This window comes from Bison bison, unplaced genomic scaffold, assembly GCF_000754665.1.
Source record: "Bison bison bison isolate TAMUID 2011002044 unplaced genomic scaffold, Bison_UMD1.0 scf7180017864456, whole genome shotgun sequence".
Classification (NCBI taxonomy): Eukaryota; Metazoa; Chordata; class Mammalia; order Artiodactyla; family Bovidae; genus Bison; species Bison bison.
The window spans coordinates 21,012,281-21,035,054 of record NW_011495018.1 but is presented as its reverse complement, the minus strand read 5'-3'; the positions used below and the strand labels follow the sequence as shown (position 1 = coordinate 21,035,054).

The 22,774-nt window shown below is 48.3% G+C and overlaps 1 protein-coding gene across 5 annotated transcripts in view; it reads right to left on the bottom strand.

Moving 5' to 3' along the window:
• Positions 1-22,774, bottom strand: part of XPNPEP1 (X-prolyl aminopeptidase (aminopeptidase P) 1, soluble) — a 51,029-nt gene that overhangs the window by 13,755 nt on the left and 14,500 nt on the right. For 4 of the 5 annotated variants that reach the window (XM_010859382.1, XM_010859385.1, XM_010859383.1 and 1 more), the window contains 10 exons: positions 14,902-14,965; positions 13,408-13,512; positions 10,028-10,120; positions 9,563-9,706; positions 7,779-7,874; positions 5,568-5,649; positions 3,896-4,106; positions 1,732-1,821; positions 1,401-1,451; positions 89-147 (listed from right to left, as the gene is read on the bottom strand). In XM_010859382.1, the coding sequence (XP_010857684.1) occupies positions 89-147; positions 1,401-1,451; positions 1,732-1,821; positions 3,896-4,106; positions 5,568-5,649; positions 7,779-7,874; positions 9,563-9,706; positions 10,028-10,120; positions 13,408-13,512; positions 14,902-14,965 (995 nt within the window). Of the gene's footprint in view, positions 1-88; positions 148-1,400; positions 1,452-1,731; positions 1,822-3,895; positions 4,107-5,567; positions 5,650-7,778; positions 7,875-9,562; positions 9,707-10,027; positions 10,121-13,407; positions 13,513-14,901; positions 14,966-15,182; positions 15,780-22,774 lie in introns of those variants that run through there. The other variant, XM_010859386.1, reaches the window with a different exon arrangement.

The following is a 22,774-nucleotide window of genomic DNA, read 5'->3' as shown; positions in this document are numbered from 1 at the left end:
GTGCCAGGAATCAGGGCCCCGCCCAGCTTCCCTGAATGTGCCAAGGACAGGAGCACAAGACTCACAGGGCCCCCACAGTGATCCTTACCTGCGGAATTCCTCAGCTTTGTTGGCAGCTGAGATCTCTGTCACACCACCTTTGGGCACCTACGAGAAAGTTGCTTATAAATGACTGGGGCATGATAAATTCACGGGTCTCCCACATACTATGAAAAGTGTTAGTCACTCGGTTGTGTCTGACTCTTTGCGACCCCACAGACTTAGGCTGCTAGGCTCCTCTGTTATAGGGAGTACATTAAAAGCTTACTTTTTCCTCAATCTCCACATTCCAACTGTCCAACCTACAAGACACAGCGTATGTCTCATCTTCAACAAGGAGGGAATTCCCAAAGGCTCTTAACCAAAGCTATGTAAAAGTAAAAGGACTTCTATCCATTGAATTTTTCCCCAACTGTTTCCCTCAGTTTTATATCCTAAAACTTCCCCAAATTTAATACACCTAAATTTAAAACTTCAAAAGCATTCCCACCTACAATATCCTAAGAAAAAGATCCTAAATAAAGATAAATGCAAAGATATTATTACAAGGTGCTTGGTAATTACAAAAAAAAAAAAAATTCAAAAAACACTCTTAACATTTGAAAATAGGAGGAATGGGTAAATAAAGCAGCCTAGCCACTAAACACAGTCTCCATTTTGATTATTTATTTAAAATCTCAAAGAAAATGGGAAATGCTCACACTATGATACTAAGTGAATAAAACAGAATACAGAGTGATAGCGATACAGTGAGAGACACGTGAAAATGACCCACGCTGAAAAAAAAACAAAAAATGACATACACAGATGAACAATTGCCAGACGGGAAAAACTCGTGGGAATCAAAGTATTTTCTTCTCCCAATGTAAGCTACTTTCAAAGAGTTGCTCATAAAGTATTTAAAGGGAATACGATACCGTTTAGTAAGAGCACAAAGAAATCACGTCCCTATCAGCTACAAGGAGTGAAAAGGCAAGAAACTAATGACCAAGAATCAATTTAATATAAAAAGCTTTATGGCTTAAAGTTCAGAATATACACAAAGACATTTTTTCTCTTGATACAAGCAGCTTGCCTGTGGTCATTTTTCCTTATAATGAAAGTCCACTTCATTACAAGACAATTTCTTAACCCAGAAAGGATCCATTCTATTAAGGAATTTCTTTTTTCATCTTTGTTACTATTTTCTACAGTTTTTAAAAACACACACAACAAATTTCCACAAAGAACTCTTAAAAGAGAGTACTAAAATTAGATCAAGATCTTAGACCTCATGGTCAACCAGAGTCACAGTTAGAATCACATGTAGATAATTTCTGAATAATCTATGTCCACGTGTTAAACAAAAACTAAGAACCAACCTCTTTTTCCAGCCAGTTAAAGAGTTCACATAAGGCAACGGCATCTTTAATCTGTGCAAATAAGAGAGACATTTTTTAAAGTTGTGACTGAAAATCAGATGGGCAGATCCAAGGCCCACCCCTAACGCAGAGGACCACACACCACCAGCAGTCAGGGCTTTCCATGCAAGCGATTCCCATGACCCCTCCAGCATTTATTTCATTCCCTCATTAACTCTGGAAAGCTCAGAGACATTCCCACCTGCACCACGGTCAAAGCCACAAAGCAGGTAAGGGAGTCGGGCCTTCTGACCAGCACACACCCCTCTTCTGCACAGGCTGCTTTACTCACATGAGCTCGCCTCATGCCTTCTGATTCAGCAGAATTCTTCACAGCTTTGGCGATGCAGATGGGGGTGTAAGGCATACAGCAGCGATGATCCTGGGGCGGGAGGCGGTACTGTGGGACTCACGCACCCCAGACCAAGATCACCCCTCCAGCCAGGACTCCTCACTTTAGACAGATCGCAGAGAGCTCCCACTCAGACCCTCCCTGCTGTCCCCTGGGGCCCAAAGACCTGCCCTTTTTGGGTGGTGACTCTGGGCTGGAGAAAGGGGCTTGAGCTCATCCAAAAAGATAAAGTACATCAAACAAGCTATTTCTCGTCTTTCCCCCCACCCCCTCAGCTCTCTGAGACAGCTGGCTGCCAGCCAGCAGCAAGATGCTGCTTTTCAAACCTCCGTGGTCATGGTCAGGGTTCACGAACAGATCAAAGCTTGACCGAAATAACCCCTTCCTGGCTGCACAAAGGAGGCCTTTCCCACTGTCTGGGGATGCATGTGACCCATGAGGTGGGGGGGGGCTCCTGTTCCTTCCCACCTCATGCTCAGGCATCAGCTACCATTAAAGTCAGGTCTTAAAGGGCTGGGGAAGAGCCTTCCCAACTGAGAACAAGTCAGAATCCAGCCCTGTGTTACAGGGAGCAGGGAGTAATTTTGTATCACCTTGCGCCTGCAGGGAGCTTCCCTCTCTCCACACTGCTTGTTCTCTCTCTCTTGCATACCTGCCCCTCGTGAAACAAAGGCAGGCATGACCCCAACGGAAGCAAAGCTCTGAGGAACTCCATCACACAGCGTGATAGTGACAGGGGTGCAATGGGAAAACCGGGCTAGAAGGCCAGACCTGGACTCCTCCCAGCATGGCCCCTGCTTAGTGGAGGAGACAGGATATTGCTGGCTTTGCCAAAGGCCACTTGGCAGCCAGAGGCCCAGAGTAGGACAATCAAAAAGTCTCAACTAAGGCGGCATGGACTCCTGCCCCAGGCCTCAGTGAAAATGAGGGGGTACATGTCAGCTGCTTAGCACCACCCAGCAGGGGTTCAGTCAAGGGCATCACTATCACTATCACTTGACCTTTGATAAATCCCTGGGCCTCAGGTCTCCTTAACTATAAAATATGGTGGGGGAGGCAGATATAGAGTAGTGTTTCCCAAACTTCAGACACTCTCACACCATCTGCACAGGGCTTACCTGGGTTGCCTACTCGCTGGACCCTTATTTACTTAAGACTCTTCTTTAGATGATCTTTGAATCAACAGTCTATTGAAATCAACTCTCTCTTAAGAAATAATTTTTATAATACATGGTCTCATATGCTAATTGTGTTTTTTCAACTACACACTAAAATGCTTTTTTTAATTGAAGTATGCTGCTGCTGCTGCTGCTGCTGCTGCTGCTGCTAAGTCACTTTAGTCGTGTCCAACTCTGTGCGACCCCACAGACGGCAGCCACCAGGCTCCCCTGTCCCTGGGATTCTCCAGGCAAGAACACTGGAGTGGGTTGCCATTTCCTTCTCCAATGCATGAAAGTGAAAAGTGAAAGTGAAGTGGCTCAGTCCTGTCTGACTCTTCGAGACCCCATGGACTGCTGCCTACCAGGCTCCTCTGCCCATGGGATTTTCCAGGCAAGAGTACTGGAGTGGGGTGCCATTGCCTTCTCCTACACAATATATTATATGTCTTAGATGTATAATAGAGTGATTCACAATTTTTAAAGGTTAAACTCCATTTAAAGTTATTATAAATATTGGTTAAATTCCCTGTGCTATATAATATATCCTTGTAGCTTCTTTTTTTATACATAGCAGTCTGTACCTCTGAATCTGGTACCCCAATCTTGCCCCACCTCCTTTCCCTCTCCACATTGGTAACCACTGGTCCATTCTTTAAATCTGTTAAAATGCTTTAAAAATAGATACATTTAAATAAACCTAAGTATGAATGTGCACCACCTAAAATCATCTCTCATGCCACATCTTGGAAAACACGGGACTCACTGGGTTCCAAGAGCCCAAAGGGCTCATTGCAGGGATGACACCTCTGATATGACACCCAGTCCTGGGAACCTGCCTGAACAACCAACCTCTCTCTGCTTCAGAGAGAAGCCGCACGATGCCAGGACTTGGAAGAGCCTGGTAGCCAGAGTGGCAGGTTTTGATCGGCTCTGGGGCTACCAACCTTGGGGATGGCCTCGCTCACAGCATAGCTGGCCTTGTCACTGACCCACACCTTCTCCCTTGGCGAAAGGCTGGCACACAGGATCTTGAGCTCGCTCAGGATGGACTTGTACGGAAGCACCTGGATTCTGTACTCGGCTTCCAGGCCCAAGTCAAGCAGTAGGTGTTCCTTCACAATGGGGGCGTCTATGCGGTCACCATCAATGAAGAGCCTGCAGAGGGGCCAGAGGAGAGGTGAGACGAAAGGTGGGCGCAGGAATCAGAGGACAAGAACACAGACCCACACTCAAGAGACAGGCTCTACCTTCCAGCATCCCAAATGAGCAGCTTCTCTTCCCTCCATGCCCTTCCCAAACCTGTGCTCCCTGCCCCATGCCTGCTACCTTCCACCCTGTCCCCCAAGCCAGGACCTGGGCACTGTCCTCCTTGATGGCCCTCTTTCCCTCCTTCATGGAGATCTTTGAACTTACATCCTAAGCACCCCTCAAACCTCTCCTGCTTTCACTGTAGCCTTGCCCACTTGCTGCCCAGGTCAGGGTTAGGGTTAACCACTACCAACTCCCATGGATCAGTGCCATGGCCTCCTAACTGGTCCCCCTGCCACTAGTCTTCCCTATCCACCCTATTTTTCAGTCATCATAATCCACCCCATAATTTCACTCCAGTCATAAATTCTCTATGATTTACAAGCCTGACCATGTGGTTTCCTGCGGAAACTCACAGCATCCTCAGGACAAGAGCCCAAGCTCCTGAACCTGACTCACAAGGCCTTGCTTATGTGGCCCTGACTACCTGCCGGTCTCCCGCTCCAGGTTTCAACCACACTGGACCACTCTGGGTCCTTCACCTGCACTGCACTGTCTCCTGCCCAGTCTCTGAGAATGCTGCTCCCCAGCTTAGATCACCTGTTTCTCTTCCTCCTCATTCCCTCCTCATCGAGCTAACTCCCAAGTACCCTGAATCTCTGTCTCAATATTACTGCCTCCTCTGATCAGGTCAGGCCCCTCCAATAACATCCATACCTGCCCCACTGACAAGTGAGTGCCAACTATGCATCGGAATCCCCAACTCTAACCCAGGACCCTGTCTGCCTCATTCATCCCAACACCTAGTGGAGACTCTAGCGCATAATAGGCACTCAATAAACATGTCTGAATGCAGAAAGCCACTCAAACAAGAAGGGCAATGGCAGGAAGGCCGCAAGCAGCAGTTTAAAAGACAATTCAACAAGGCACGACTCAGGGGTGTTTCCTGCATCACTTCTGACTTTCTGAATGGTGAGGTCTATTTGCATTGTGGACCCAGGACTGTGTATAACAAAGCCCATATCCCTCTCTGCCTTGGCTGCAAGGAGTCCAATGTGCTGCCTAAACAAGTCTCTGCAGCAGGAATTCTGTGAACTAAGCTTACTCTCTCTGGTTTTGTTCTAATGTCCTCGACACTTATTTTTTTATCTTCTAGCACTACCAATAATTTTCAGGATTATAAGAGAGGCAGGATATAAATTAGTAAGTATTGTTAAGGAAGGCAGAAGGGAAAGGGAGGCAGGAAAGGGCAGGAGAAAAGCAGGACCCTGGCGCACATCAGGCGGAGACCAGTGGGCCCGGGCCAGGTTGGTGGACTGGGGCTCCAAGGAGCTGGGGAAGACTTTCAGGTGCGGGGCCAGCACTCACATGATCGTCTCTAGTCCTAAGATTGCATAGGAGAAAAATACAGGATTGTGCTCTACGTCTGATCCTCGGAGATTGAATAGCCCTGGAAAAAAAAAAAATTCCTGTCACCCGCCCGACTGTGAGTTAAGGGGCAGCTGGGAGGATGCAGGGAGCGCTTCCACTGGCCGGGAAGGGCAGGGTAGACCTCTCAGAGAGGCCGGGAGCCTCCCTTCCCTGTCTCGCCTCTGAGCTGCAGTTGCACATATCCACCAAATGAGGGCACCAGAACTGTGTCTTTCGCTGCCACATCACCACCCCGGGAAGGGAACGGAAAGAGTTATTAGTCAGAACACCCGAGAATTGCCCTCCAGACAAAGAGTTGAAATGGTCCACCCAGCGGTGACCCGCCAGGCCTGGCCTTGCCGCAGAAAAACCTCTGGCACTCCCAAGTACAAGGGCGGGAGCCAAGCACTCGCTCCCTTCTGAGGCAAGAGACTGAGGGTAGAAAAACGGAGACCCACCCACCAGGGAGGCCAGATGAGGCCCTCTGTGTAAGGGTCAGGAGCCCCGGGGAGGCGGAGCTTCCCAGCAGAGGAACAAAAGCAGTGAGCCAGTGGGGCTCTGGGCCCATGAATGAAACCCGAGCCGGCAGCCCACCCGGAACCACGGCTGGGTGGAGGACCTGCATGGCCAGTGTCCGGGGCCTGGTGAGGTCACTGCGTGCTGGAGAAACTAGAGGGACCGGTGCTGAGCACAGCTCTCATCCCAGGGCCTCCCGCAGCCTAACACTTGCTCTCCTGACAATCAGAGTGCAAAAAAGACACTGGTATCAAACGCACTGCCTCTATTTGAAAACCATGGCTTCTTCAAGTACAGCATGGAGGCAACATGTTTTACCCATCAAACCCAACTAGCATTCTTTTTAAATGATAGTACCTGGGGTCGGTGAGAGTGTGGCAAGAGGGGTGTATTCATACGTGCTGTGCAACCTCTCTGGCAGGTACATGGCAATAAGGTCAAAAAGCCCGACCACGCACACACCCTCCAGCCCATAACACCACCTCCAAAGTCAACCAAAAGCTGAAAGAAAATTATCAGAAACTAAGACACAGATTGCGATGCACCAAGACTTTGATGGTAGTCCTGTAATACAATCATGAGAAAATGTGGAAATAACTCAAAGGTCATCCTGAGAGGAATGGTTAAGTAAATTCCACTATAACCACATGATGGGATATTTAATATTCACTTAAAATTATGTTTATATATGCTTAGAGTAAATAGAGTGGAAAAAATCAAGTTACAAAATTATATATGCACAGAAATGTTAACTGATTTTGTGCAAGAAGATTATAGGTGACTTTTTTTATTTATTTCTACTTGCTCTGTACTTCCCAGATTTTCCACAATGAAAACAGGGGATATTTAAATAATCAAGGGGAGAAATTAGCTTCATATGTTATTTTCTCTGATGTTGATGTTATTAAGTTAATTAGGGATATAAATCACTGATACACGTGACAAAGTTTGGGGGCGAGGCATTAGAGATTGTGCGGTAAGCCATCTTTCTCTAGTGAGAAAATAAAAAGATAAAGCAGTGTCTCTTCTCAGGTACCTTGGGTCAAATCCAGTCAGAAAATAGAAAAAGAAGGTTCAACCTTATTCATTCAGGTTCTGGAAGGCATTGAACAATTCCATGAGGATAGTCTAAGATCTAAAGATTAAAAAACTGCTATTGTGCCAAAAGGTTTGGTGAACTTTCAGCTCCTGAGTTTTCCGAAGTAGAAGTATTTCTAGAACATCCTCATTGTGAAGAATCTGGGAAATACAGGAGAAGTATAAACAAAAAAATATCTCCGATGAGCTCACTTCCATACCTATAGAGACAAACGAATGTTAACAGACACAAAAAGTCTGGAGAAAGCGCCCCTGCTCGGAGGTGTCACAGTACTGAGTAGACTGGCCAGAGGGGCACACCACCACATATTCAGCATCAGCGCCTCGCTGTAATACTGCTCCAGACCAACCACAATCTCCTCCCCAACGCCCTGTAATTCTCCATCCAAAATAATCCCTTCTCCATCCCACCTGGCATGCCATATACCCACTGGTGATGGTCTTTTGCTTATTCTCTGACCATGCAGAAAACTGAATTCTGTGAGCACACAGATTCCCAGAGAACCAACTGAGAGACTGGGTAACACACCCCAACAGTGAAACCAGAGCACTCACACGCAATCTCATCCAGGGCAGTGACCACAAACCACACGACGTTCCTCTCAGCCATTTTCAACCGAAGGTCTGCAACCTTGTCCTTCCAGGAGATGCCTGCAAGAAACAAACACACTTGCCACTCCAGCCCCTGGTCTAGTCCCGGGGACTGTTGAGAGCCAAGTGAAAGAGCCCATTCCAAACACTCTTAACCAGCACCACATCCAGGGAGCATGTTATCTGAGCGGACAGAATGCCTGGATACCAATCCCATACAAGAGAAGTGACTCCGTCTAAGCTAGTTGACTATCCAGAGCCCAGACTGCCTCACAACAAAATTAATCCATTTGTTCATCCAACAAATGTCTATGAACCATCTCTCCTGCCCAGGCATCAATATCTGCAGATGCTTTGCTGGTCACTGCAGTTACAGCTCTGAGCTACACACAGGCCCTGCCCTCATGGGGCTTACAATCTGGAAGGGAAGACAGATAATTAAACCAGCAATTAGTTACACTTCTGTATAAAGACTGCTGCCATAGAGGAAGCACAGGGAGCTTTGAGAAGACACTAACCAGCAGAGAGAACTCACCGAATCTTTAGAGGTCAGGCAAATATCACCCTCTACCTTACATTCTAGAGCTTCAAGACCTGCCTTTCAGCGCTAAGATCTAGAATTCTCCACAGCCTGTTTCAGTATGACTACCACTTCCAAACCACACATGCACTGTCAGACACAGCCGGCCACTCCCTGCTACTCCTGTGGGCCCCAGAGAAGCTCACCACCACCTGACACGAGACAGCACTTGGACCTCATGTACAGCCACCTATGAACAGGGCAGGCATCTGTCTCATGCACGCAGCCCCTGGCAGTGCCCTGCACATGGTAGGCACTCACGTGTCTGCTGCCCCGAAGTCTCACCAGCCAAACCTGCTCTCCCTGCTCTGTAAAGAACAGGTCAGAGCCTCTCCTTCAGTTCACAGAATCCAAAGCATGCTGCTGGACAATGTTTAGCTGACCCAGGGTCCCTCACTGGACCCATCCCCCTCCCCAGTCTGCAATACCCTCTGTGAGAGTGTCACAAGGAAGCAAGCTAGGGGCGTCCCACAACCAAACGCTGCTGTGAAGATCAGCTCGGGAATTCTGCTTAAAACTTGGCTGAGAGTCTGGATTGTAATGCTTTCTTCCCAGGACCCCTCTGGGCAATGTGCCTGCATTCCAGACATCCCCGCTCCACCTCTCCTCTGCTGTTTCTACAGCAAGATTCACTCCCCTCTGCCCCACCTCCAGGCCTTTCCCTCTGCACTCCTCACTCTTCCATAAATCCACACTTTCATCTCCCACAGACTGTTCACAGAACTTGCTCCTCACTCACCACTATCACACAAGCCAAAGAAACCCACCCACTCCCCAAAGCCTCTACGGCAGAGGACAGATAAAGGGCAGGGGGCCTGGGAAGGTAAACCTACAACTGCTGGCAGAAGAAAAGGACACAGAATCTAGAAACCTCTAGGCTCTGTGTCCAATATCACATGCGTGAGAGGGGCAGTGAGGAACTGAATGGTAAAAAAAAAAAGCCATCTCAGCAGCACCCATGGGTCTGCCCAGAAGAGCTCTGCGAGAGTAAACTATGCCCAAGCAGGTGCCAACAGTGGAAACAAACTGAACTCCTGCTGCCCCAATGCCCCACATGCCCGAGCGGGGCCAAATCCTCCCATCGTCTCGATGACCTGGCTCCAGAGAACTTGCATTCAGGTGGAGGGGACGATGGCCAGGGCCTGCAGGGTGCAGCCGTGGTTCTGACCTGTGTAATCCAGGCCCAGTGTGATGAGCGGTTTGCAGGGACGCTCGGGGCGGTCTGTCCAGATCTTGTCCACTAGGTTGTCCTTGACAGGAATGAGGTGGTGGCCAGCACTTCTCAGAACCTTGGCCATCTTCTTCCAGTAATCTGAGGAGAAACACTGGTGGTCTAGCTGTGAACTGAACACCCTCTAAAGGCAGCAGGGCTCTGAGAGCCTGGCACCTTCTGACAGGCGATCCTGCTGTGAACTGAACACCCTCTACAGGCAGTAGGGCTCTGAGAGCCTGGCACCTTCTGACAGGCGATCCTGCGGCCCTCTGCTAACTCTTCTCCTCACCCTGACCTCCACTGTGACCTCATGTCATGCTGAGCCCCCAAAGGTTCCACCACCCACAAGTAAACGAGGAGGCTGGGAGGCATCTAGAACCCCAGTCCTCACCCAAGCTGGCAGGGCCTCGGCTTACTCACCTGTAGGAATGATCAGTGGGTCTACACCAACCCTGGATCCTTCAGGAAGTACACTCACCAGCCAGTCTTCCTGAGTTGGTGTGTCCTTCAGACCTACAGAGGGAAGAACTGATGAGAAACAACTCCCAGGGATCCTGAGCTCGCTATCCTACCCAGAAGGGTGCAATTCACCAATAGCATGAGAACAGGGTCTTTATCAAGCACCTTCTTTAAAAAGGATTGACAGCACTTGGAAAATCTGAACTTCTCTTCATCCTGGAAGGCTAGAAGAAGAGTTAGATGCTATAAAAGGAAAGCATAAAGTAAGATGGTATATAAGGGGAGGGTGAGACAGAAGAAAGAAGAAGCAGGATTTTCCCTGGACCCCTGGTAAAAGGCATCCTGGGAATCACTGCAACACAGGTGCATGATGTCATCCCGAAGATCATCTCTTCAGCCTTCTGTGACTTCCCCACTAATGGTGATGAGAGAATGAGTGGTGAGACGGTGCAGGCGGAAGCTCAGAGTCCCCCTTACATCCCACCCAGGTAAGGCAAACACACGCGCAGGGCTCTCGCCTCACCTGGAGGGCATCATTGCAGAGGAAAGGCCCTGCCAGACAATCAGCCTGACTGGAGGGCTGAGCTCAAGTCTCAGCAGCAGAAACCTATCCAAAGACTGTAAGAGGAACGCACAGGAACCCAACATTGTGTCTTTAACTGGCTCCCTGGGCTTTCCAATTACCAAGAGCACACAACCCTCTCTGTTTCTAAGAGACTAGTCATAGGACACGGAGTAAGCTTCATAAAAGGAACTACAATTATTTGTGATATCCCAGTTTTTCTTTAATCCAACCCAGTATATCTTGTACGTTTCAGATGTATACTTTTTCATCAGATTTTTGCTAAACAATTAACAAACATTTCGGTAAAATATCAAAGAGTGAAAGTTCACATATTCCAAAACAGTACTGACTTTTACTACCTTCCCTGAGTACTGATAACCACATAACGGACGGTCAAAGGTTTATAAAGAAATGAGCTCACGAATCTCAATTCTAAAAGCCTGCCTAGAAACTGCACTGAGTGATTTTCCTATCTGATTCTTTCCTATTTTTTCCTCAAACAGCTAAACAAGCCAATTATTAAGCAAGTTCCTTGAATGCCCCTAGTATAACTTTCACAGGGTGAAGTCATATCATCTCCTAGCAGACAGATGCTGGGCAAAACCCCAGGGATCAACCACTCCCCAGCCACACCTACCAGAACCTCCCTACACAGGAGAGCCAGTGAGGAGGCGGGCTGCGGGCAGAGGCTAGAGACGGCTTGGAGGGAAGAAGGACTCCTCCCCCAGGGCTGGTCTAGGGAAGAGGCAGATAGTATTTGCTCCTCTGACACTCTAACCCCCAAAGCACTGACATATCTTAACAGCTGGAGTTTAGGCCCCAAAGAGAGATGCTCACGTCCCAGGAGCACATTAAAAGAGACCCTGGGGTGCAAGCAGAAAGTATCAGAACTTCCATTTCTTCTGAAAAATTAAGATATTAAATTTTGCTTGTATCTGAAATACACATGGACATAGCACATGCATCTAACATATAAACAAATATACATATATGCTAAGGGCGCATGAACCAGCAACAGAGAGGCATGTAATCAAAAAGTACGAAGGCCTAGAGGCCTATCCACTTCTAACAGCCCCACAATCCCGAAGGCCTGTGCGTGTGTGTGAGACAGAACGCAACTGGGACAACACCAACCTGCAGTGTTGACATTTCTGTATTTTAAAAGAATTTTGAGAAACCCAAGTTTAAAATAAACCCATTGCCAGGATAAAAGCATTTTTAATTCCTCCCTAAGCCAAACATTCATACATGCATATGGAAAGTGTGTGGAGCATGCAGGCGTGCACGCGCGCGCATACACACACACACAACCTCAGTAATAGATCCTGGGGTCAGCTCAACTCAGTATCAACAGCCCTCTGCTCCCTGAACTGTGAGTCTGGTAACAACCCGATTTCCTCATAACTTCCAACAACAAACAAGAAACATCAGGGATTTGGCCTTTTCTCCTCTTCCTCACTCAGCTCTGGCAGCTGCTTTCCCCTCCTTCTATTGTCCAAGTTCAAAATGCAGCAGGCTGCACCTTTGTACAATCACTAAAACCATATTTCAAAAGACTACTCTGATGACAAGGAAAAATATAGCACGCAATTAAATGAAAAACCCGTGTACACACACACACACACACATTATCCTTATCCAATAAACACTGAGCTCCATGCTTTCCATATGTTATTTCTTTAATCCTCGCCATTTTATGGTACAATTATCATTCCACTTTATAGATGAGGAAACTGAAGATGAAGTAACTTGCCCAAGAAAGCTGCAGACCCATGCTCTTGCCCTGTGGCTAAGCTGCCAGGATTCTCAGAGGGAGAGCTTCCTAGCTCGGCTGCCAGGGGCCCCTTACCTTCACCTCATTTAAAATCATGAGGCAGCAGAGAGCAGTGGGAAGGCCCCCAGGGCATGAGTCAAAGGCACAAGGTCCTCTCTGGCCCTCAGCTACTCCTCACTGAAACGAGGGTTCTGAGCCAGGGCCTTCCAAAACTGAATGCGTGATGGTATGTATATAGAAGCCTGTCACTTCCTTGTTCTTCCTTGTACCATGAACTGGACTGTTTCCCCTCAAAATTCATACATTGAAACCCTACCTCACAACGTGACCAATGTTTGGAGACAGGGGCTTAGGAGATATTGAAGGTTAAATGAAGTCATACGGTAGAATTCTAATCCAGTAGGATCGGTAACCTTCTAAGAGGAAGAGAGAGAGAGAACCATGTAAGGATAAGTGAGAAGGTGGCTGTCTGCACGCCAGGAAGACAGCTCTCACCAGTCTGACCACACTAGCACCCTCATTTCATACTTCCAGCCACTAGCCATGAAAAATTAAATTTCTGTTGAAAAAATAATTTTTCCCCCCAAAACTTTAGACTTTTAGATTTCCAGCCACCAGCCATGAAAAGATAAATTTCCGCTGAAAAAACTTTCTCCCGCCAAAACTTTAGACTTTTTATTTTGTATTGGGGTATAGCTGCAGTCCATGGGGTCACAAAGAGTTGGGTACGACTGGGCAACTGAACAACAACAGCCAATTAAAAATGCTTTGGTAGCTTCAGGTGAAGAGTGAAGGTACTCAGCCATACATATACACGTATCCCTTCTCTAAATTTCTGTTGTTTGAGCCACCCCATCTACGGTAGTTTGTTACTAAGACACCTTGGATTCTAAAAGCGGTCCCTGATCCCATAAAAGGGTTAAGATCCAGAAGCCCTGAGGAGCTCCAGGGTCTCCTCCTGAGCCAGCCAGCTAAGCTTGAGATGGCTGTGCCTCTACGCACCCATCTTCATGAGTGTCCAGTTGCTGTCCATCTGCTTGGCAGCCTGGAGAAAGTAGCGCCCGTCAGTCCACATGGCCGCATGTTCTTCTGTGACGATGGCTGTGCCTGGAGGAGGGGAGTGAAGGAATGAGAGAGGTTCCTGACAAACACCTAGAAGCTGCCCAGAATGGCAGCAGGCAGGCGAGCACAGTGAGAGGCCCCAGACTCCGTGTGGCCCCCCCCACCCACCCCCACTTTGAGGGGAGCAGGTAGGCCTCTGACTCCAAGGAAAGCTCCAGGCAAGAGAAGATGGTACCACTGACAACCAGCTGTGGCCCAACCGCTGAAAGCAGCAGTCTGGAGGCAGCCCGGGTACTGGTCCCTGCATAGAAAGGACCCCATGTGCATGACGTGAGTCAAGGCCAGGAGGACAGAGGTCTGTGGACAGAGGGCCAGGAGTGAGCTGGAAATGGTTCCTGCTCAGCAATCACAGCCACCTGCTCCAACAGACGCCCCAAGGGAGGTGTTTTGCCCTTCCCAAGAGAGACCACCTGGGCGCTGTGAGCATTCAGGGAGACGCAGGGAGTTCATATCTCCACCTCTACCGCCCTCAGCTCCCACAGGCCCAGAAGAACTCAGGGCTTTCAGCAGAGGTGTCAGCCTAAACCAGATGGAATGTGCCAACCAACACATGCACCTACATCAATGGAAGCAGTGCGCTAATTGCGAGGAGAGGGGCTCCCGTCAAACCCAGCCACTTAAGAGGATGGGAGCCTGAAGGGGAAACCCACCCTGAAACTCAAGGGCGCAACAGCTCTTGGAAAATTAATGCAGCGTGCCAGTGTAGCTCAACATTAATCTTTATTATTCAAGTTGAAAGGGAAAGGGGAGAAACCAAGAGTTAAGCGCTTAGAGAATTACAGAGGACCAAAAAGCGAAGGAAGGGGTCCTGAGGATGCCATTCATGTCCCATTTCTTATCTGCAGTGCCAGTTACACAGGGGTATTCATGATATACTTATCTGTGTGCATGTTATATTTAATAAAAAGTTCAACAATATTTTTTTTGGCTGTACTGGGTCTTCATTGTGGCAGGCAGCCTCAAGAGCCTGCAGGCTTCCCTGGTTGCAGCAGGAGGGTTTGGCTGCCCCAGGCATGTGGGATCTTAGTTCCCCCACCAGGGATCAAACATGCATCCCCTGCTTTGAAGGCGAATTCTTTCCCACTAGATAACCAGGGAAGTCCCCCAAGACTGTTTTTAAAATAAAATTTTTTGACTTGAAAAGCAAAGAGTCATTAAAAAGAAGCATCATTAACACATGAGAGAAGAGAGTCACTAACACGTAAGCCTAGGAGCTGCAGGCGCCGGGACCACGCCCCCTCTGCAGAGGGTCAATGGGGACTTCTGGTCTGTATTTTCTCTTTGGTTCTGTATCACAGACTGAAACTGGGTCCAGTTATTTTAGGGAGGCGAACACAAGTACCACAAGGACAAAGAGAGAATTTAGTGACTCACCTGCAGAGCCATCAAATCCAGAGACAAAGGCGCGCCGACAATCACACGGAGCAATGTACTCACTCTGGAAAACAGAGAGGTCAAGAAAGTGGACCTTGATCAGTCACAGCCCAGCAGGACCACAGAGGCTGGCAAAAGCTGGGCACCTGCCTTCAAGGAACTGACAATCTAGCCGAAAAGGCAAACTGAACATTAAAAAAAAAAGATTAGTGCACGCTATAGGCGACCCTAATTAATTAAGGGCTAAAAGGGCTGCTCCCTTGAGCCTCGATTTTTTTCACCTGGAAAACAAAGCAAGAGAAATAGATCCAAACCGCTCTTTCCTCGCTGAGATCTTACTCAAAAACAATCTGATAGCCTTCTCCCTTCCTTGCCACTGACATTCAGGCATCTGTTATTTTTCTGAAAAGCCTGAATTTCTGTTTTATGTGCCAATAACTCTCTAACTTAATTCTCTTTAGCTATCAGCTTATTTCTGAACTTCCTGTCTGTATCCCCCATCCAAGGCAGTGTCACCAATCTCTCCCACGCAGACCCTGTCCCTTCCTGTTAGGGAACAAATGCTTCCTCCAACCCAGAAGGCTTCAGCAAAATAAAATGTCATGTTCAAATCCAGGTCCTCCCCAGCGTCTGAATGGAATGGGATCAGGGAGAAGAAAGTAAGAGGTTCCATTCCTGGGGAGACGGTACGAGGCCACAGTGTGTACTTTTGTGCCAGTAAGGCACAGAGACTCAAGGAACTTGTCCAAAATCACACAGCTCAAAAGGAGCAGAGTCAGGATTTGAACCTGGGCAGTCAGCTCCAGAGCTCAACTCAAGCCCTGTGCCACACTGCCCCACTAAATACATCATCTTGCATCCTCAAAATGACTCTCTGGGATAAGACCAATAGCAAATTAGAAAATTGAGGTTCAAAGACAGAATCTTTAAGTAACTAACAGGCCAGCAGCAGGGCCAGGATCTGATCTGCTTGAGCCCAGAGCTGCTGTTGCTTCTGTCAGCAGGTTGTTCCCCAGCTAAAGGACCTGGCAGGGTTAAGAATGCTTAGGAGAGGGTGCTCCAGGGGCTAAGATTCTGTGCTTCCAATGGAGGCGGCTCAGGTTTGATCCCCGGTGGGAGAACTAAGACCCCCAGTGGTGCAACCAGAATGCTCAGGATAGAGAAGGGCGGGGAGGGTAGGCACTGGCTGGACCCGAGGGCATTTGGGGACAATCAACACGACATAGGGGGAAAACTGGCTCCCGGGTTTCATTCCTGCCACGTAGATGAAAGCCTCCCCTTTCACCAAGGCAGTCATAATTGCAGCCTCAGACCAGTCACAGACCATGACCCACAGAGGTGCTGGAAAGGCCACAGAGAATCACAATGGCGGCATGAAGGAGCTCTGTGATCTCTGAGCCCCAGCTGCCCTCCAGCAGGCCCAGTTACGTGCTCTGATGCATCTCCCCGGCTCTCTCAGCCTCAGTCCTCACTTCCACAACGGGTCATTTCAGATGGTTGACTGCAACGGCAAGCAAATGTTTGATCCCCAAAACACAAAGGAACATTGACCAGATAGCACTAAGCACACAGAAAGAAATGGCCACCAGCATCAATGATGAACTGTAGAGTCCTTTGTTTATTAACCCAGCAATTATTGAGTGCAAGACTGGAAAAAAAAAAAAGGCCAAGATGGGGGAGTGGGTTCCCACCCTTGTCCAAGTTCTGTTGTGAGGAATAGCAAGTACAGGTTCCGCACAACTCACCAGAAACCTGAGGGTACTGCACATACACAAGAGAAGAGATGATACCAATGTCTCCTTCCTGAGTGCTGAAAAAGCAGGAGAGAGGCTGGGAAAACTAAACCCTTGTGCTAACAATCACAGCACACAAGAGGACACAGCACACAAGAGAGAAGACCCGGAACGGACACGCGAGTGACAACAGGTCCCCTTGGCTTGGGGCTCTCCCGCTTGGCACACAGCAAGGACTGGGGTGAGGGGCTGGCAGAGAAGAACTGCTGACCTTGATCTGGCTTGGCTCTGGCACACAGGGACAGAAGAGTGCCCGCTCCCAACCTGGGGAAGCCTGGAAGGAGGCATGGGGCCCCCAGGGGTTTACCTAGAGTTTCTCTGAAGAGAGGTGGAATTAACAGCAGGTGGACGAGTTTGGTTTGGGATCAAGATGAGGGCTGGGGTAAGAATGTCTAGACATGACCTAAGTGGTCAACATGCCAGAAAGACATCGCTGACCGAAGCTGTCACCTCCACACCAACAAGGCTAAGCAGACGCCAGACAAGCACTGGCCCAAGCCTCCCCCACTTTCCTCAGCCATGAGGCTGGCAAAGCCTGGGAACATTCTCCCTAGAGAGCAGCAAAATGCCTAAAATACGCCAAAGCCTTAGCATACTAGGGAAAAGGCTCAAAGAAACACAGCCATTGGCTTTTTCTCCAGAACTATAATGTCTCTCCATCTTTAATACCCCCATCCAAGCCTCCCTCATCTCTACTTGGACCACTGCCCCTGCAATCCACTCTTAACTCACAGTGAGCTTTTCAAACTGTGTGTGTGTGTATATATCATATTAGCATGTGTCTATGTGTGTGTGTGTATATATTAGCATGTGTGTGTATATGTGTGTGCATCATAATAGCATGTGTGTGTGTGTATATGTTATGGTTTTCAAGGGGATGCATGCTTAGTCATGTCTGACTCTTTGTGACCCTATGGATTGTAGCCCACCAGGCTCCTCTGTCCATGGGATTTTCCAGGCAAGCATACTGGAGTGGGTTGCCATTCCCTACTCCAGCAGATCTTCCTGACCCAGGTACCAAACTCATGTCTCTTGCATCTCCTGCACTGGCAGGCGGATTCTTTACCACTGGCAGCACCTGGGAAATCACATCTCATTAGCAGCATACTTACAACCCGTCAGTGACTTCCCAACACACTTGGGGTAAAATTCAGACCCCAGCACAGTCCCCAGAACATGGCTTGATCAAGCCCTGCTCTCCTCCCAGAACGGTCCTCCGACAACCCACCCATTCACAGCACTCCAGCCACACCACCTGCTTCTTGCTCCTTGCACTTTGCGATCTCACTCCTCCTTCAGGGCCTCTGCACGCGCTCTTCCTTGTGCCTGTCAAAGCCTCCCTCTCATCATGGCACGGCTAGCTCCTTATATTTCAGGTCAGCTGTCGCCTTCACAGAGAAGCTTACTATCCAGCTCCAGGAGCCACGCAGCCTCTTCTGTCTCTCGGTTTAGCACGTGCTCTCCTTCATGGCTCCTTCATGCTGTTACTGCATTGTCCTGCCCACCAGAATGTAACACCAGGAGATCAGGGTGTTTGTCTGTCTTGTTTGTCACTGTCCCTGAACAAGGCACAGGCCCACAACCAATACTTGTGGAATAAGTAAACAAGCAGGAAGAAAGATGAACCTTTCTTCATACTTCAGACTTTAGCCACCTCTTTGAAAATGGGGAAAAAGCTCCGAGGCAAGAAATGGAGGTGGCCTCTAGAAACTGGAGAAGACAAGGAAATGGACTGTCCCCAGAGCCTCCAGAAGTCACCAACCCCTGCTGATTCCAGCCTTCCACAGCTGGAAGATAATAAATGTGTGCCAGGATAAGCCACTAAGTTTGCTACAGCAGCAACAGGAAGCTAATGCTTTGTCCAACAGGAAGAAGACCAGAAGGGATTATAACTGGGGTTCTGAACTCATAAGCCGTAGGGTACGGCAGGTAAACTAAAAGAGTAAAGCAGGACAAGGGACTGCCTTTTCTAGAGAGCAGCTCCTACTCAGCTCTGACTCCTGTCATGCTGCTGTGTGGGCTCCACCTTCAGTATTTCAGGAGAGGCTAAATAGATGTATGTTCGTGAGATACCATCCCATTTTTAAATGTTGGCATCTAATTCAAACAATGAAATAACACACAGCCAAATAAAGCGTATCAGTAAGCTACAGGAAAAAAAAGAAAGAAAGCCTCAGCCATATCTCATAATCCAGCTCACACTTGCCCCTTTCCACAAGCTTTCTGACCTACCCAGCTTTCAGAGACCTCCCACATCTCTGAATTTCACAGAACCATCCACATTGGCATTGATCCATGCCCCCCACCCTGGGTGATGATAACAAATAATACTGGCTAAGACTGCATAGTTGCCAGTAACTATCTTCATTCCCCCTAATTCTAATCTTAACAGCAGCTCTGGAAGGTATCATCCTACCTACTTATAGGTTAAAAAAAAAAAGAAAAGAAACAGCAGCTCAGAGAAGTAAATTACCTACTTACCTCCCCAAGACACCACTGCTCTAAAAGCAGAGCTGAGATCTGATCTCAGGTCTGACATTCCAAAGTCCATGCCCTTGCCACATTGCCAAGCAACATCTTTTATTCTGTATAGAAACTGCACATCTGGTCTGCACAATTGGATTATAAACTCTGAGGGAACCAGGAACACAGGTATGCCCCCCATTCACCTCTATGTGAATTCACCTCTTTCATCAACCATGTGACAGGTGACTCCCACACCCAGGAATCAAACCTGTGTTCAAGCCTGGCTTCCGCACTTACTGGCTGGGTAAACCTTAAGGTTCAATTTTTCATCTGTAAGGCAGGGATGATAAAAACACCCATGTGGGAGGGTCGAGGTGTAACATAAAGAAACTAGCACATGCTAAGCTTTTGATAAACTACAGCACTTATTACTACCAGATGATGACCTAGACCCTATGGGAAACATAAGAAAATATCTTCTCAGAGTGGACAGTCCAGCAAACAAAATAAGACAGGTGTCAGTGAAACATCAGCCCTAATAATCAGCACATGAATTATGCTGCATATGCAGTATGGTATCTGCTATAGTTTCAAACTCAGATGTGATCTGAATCCTTCAGGCCAAGCTCAGAGGTTAGACCTGGCCCACCACAGACAGGTGAGGAGAAGTAGGAAGGTAACACAGGGAGGGAGAAAGTTCAAGAAGGCCCAGAAGCAGAGGTTTGTGGCAGGACAGTGAACGATTAGCCTGACTGCTGAGGCAGAACGTTCTAGGGAGTGGCAGCAGAGATTCCTGGAAAGGCAGGCTGAAGACAATGGTCAAGGACCTCAAACACCACACTTAGAGGCTTGAACTTTCTCCTGCAAGTTCTAGATAGAGAACAAAAGTTCAAGAGTGGGTAGTGACGTGACCAGAGCTGGGTTTTAAGAAGAGTGAGCAACATGGACACATGCAGACTGAACAGGGCAAGCAAGGCAATGGCTGGGTGCCATGGTAAGCATGACTCAAGTTACGTGAGCCTGTGCGGGGTGACATCTGTGCCCCCCACTGGCCCTTCACCTCCGTAAGCCATAAGCCTGGCACAATGCCTCAGATATATGAGGCTTTCAAAAAAAATGAAACCGAAAGACTAAATGGCTGTGTGTGCACAGGAAGTCCCCGAGTTCAGACTGTGAACAGAGATGAGAACCACCAAACTCCAAACACTGAGGTAACATCCAGTCCTCAGTATTTTCGTCTCTTTTAAATGAAACCAAGAGATGGGGAAACAGTGGAAACAGTGTCAGACTTTATTTTTTGGGGGCTCCAAAATCACTGCAGATGGTGACTGCAGCCATGAAATTAAAAGACACTTACTCCTTGGAAGAAAAGTTATGACCAACCTAGATAGCATATTGAAAAGCAGAGACATTACTTTGCCAACAAAGGTCCATCTAAGCAAGGCTATGGTTTTTCCAGTGGTCATGTATGGATGTGAGAGTTGGACTGTGAAGAAAGCTGAGTGCCGAAGAATTGATGCTTTTGAACTGTGGTGTTGGAGAAGACTCTTGAGAGTCCCTTGGACTGCAAGGAGATCCAACCAGTCCATTCTGAAGGAGATCAGCCCTGGGATTTCTTTGGAGGGAATGATGCTGAATCTGAAACTCCAGTACTTTGGCCACCTCATGTGAAGAGTTGACTCATTGGAAAAGACTCTGATGCTGGGAGGGATTGGGGGCAGGAGGAGAAGGGGACGACAGAGGATGAGATGGCTGGATGGCATCACTGACTCGATGGACTCTGAGTGAGTCTGAGTGAACTCTGGGAGTTGGTGGACAGGGAGGCCTGGAGTGCTGCGATTCATGGGGTCGCAAAGAGTCGGACACGACTGAGTGACTGAACTGAACTGACTGAACTGAAGTCAAGGTAACAGGAAAAACACTGGATAGCAGTCCAAAGAGTCAAAGATACCCTTTCCCTACTGTACAGTCACTGAAAATGGTTGGTTTCCCATCTAGGACTTCATTTCCCAGACCCCCTTGCAGCTAGGTGGGGTCACGTGACTGGTTCTCACCAATGCAGATTGGTTGGGAAGTGCTGTCTGGGTCAGGGCAATGCAAGACGGATGTGCCCTGTCCATACTACTCCCCTTCCGCCAGCTGGAATGGTGGCATCATAGGATGGAAAATGCCTGGATCCCTGAATCACCCCTCGTTCTAGTGGAAGAAAGTCACCCACCAACCAGGAGCACCCACTCTGGACTGCCAAAGGAACGAAATAAGGCTCTATATACAGCACCGAGTCACTGCAACTTTGAGATGTGTTCCCACAGCAAACATTACTCCAATTAAGACAGTGGCTGAAATCACTGTGGGATAAAAATCACTACCTCCACCCCAGGAGAGAGCCTATTTAAGAAATAAAAAACAGGAAGCCAACTCCGGGAGGAATGGGAGTAGAATCCAAAGAGTCTAGGAAAATCTGATTCATGTCTTCCAGAAGGAGGAACCATAAACACAGCCAAAAACTCAAGTTGGCGGAGTCAGCCCTGCCAGAACGTGATCTTTTGACTAAGCTGTGCCCAAAAGCAGAATGAGGGGCCTTACAGAAGGAGGGGATGAAGAGTTCAGATTTCTCAAAGGTGGTGCCAGGGCAGTTCTGGCCCCAACCAATGATTCTCCTGGTTTGGGGCCAGCGGTGCCCACAAATCCCAACATTTGACTTCGACAGTACAAGAAGATTACAAGAGAAAAAGGACACATCCTTGCTGTAAAAGTCCCTCAGGGCCCAAACTCATTAACACCAAAACCCTTGTTCTGAATTTAAAAGAAAAAACCCTTAGAGTTGCTGAGGACAGAGAAGAGCAGACCCCTGGAGCGCCAAGACCTTGCACAATCATGCATTTGGGATGCATATTCTCTCCAGCAACAGTGTGTGGGTGTCTGCATTTCTGGTTTGGAAAGTACACAAAGGACAGAATTCAAGATTCTTCTTCCTTTCTCCAACACCCTCCCTCCCTGACCCAGAGGAGAAATCCCATCAGCCCAGAATCCAGCCTGAAAGGAAACAGCCGGGGACAAGAGCCCCAGAGAACAGCAGCCCCTCTATTACTGAGGAGGCTGCTGCGGCAGGTCACAAGCAAAGCCAGCCCTCCTTCCTGGCCTCAAAGTCCTGGCGCGGACCCAGGCCCCACTTCACAGTCATCCCAGCTTTGCCCTTCCTCTTCACGGACCTGAAACAAGAACGTGGGTCTTCTCATTTCTTTCTGTGGATGGCACCACAAACCCTCCCAGTCTCCGAACTTCCCCATTCCCTCATTCATCTGCCTGCAAGGTTCATGCTCAGTCTATCTGCTGCTGCTGCTGCTAAGTCGCTTCAGTCACGTCCGACTCTGTGCGACCCCATAGACGGCAGCCCACCAGGCTCCCCCGTCCCTGGGATTCTCCAGGCAAGAACACTGGAGTGGGTTGCCATTGCCTTCTCCAAGTCTATCCACTGCTTCTCCTCTAAATCCTTCCCTTATTCCCTGCTCCTAAGGACAGCACCAAAGTCCAGGACCTCTGCACCCTCACTCCAGGATCCCGCAATGACCTCCAAATAGGGCTCTCAGTTCCCAGTGTCTCCCTTCTCCAAT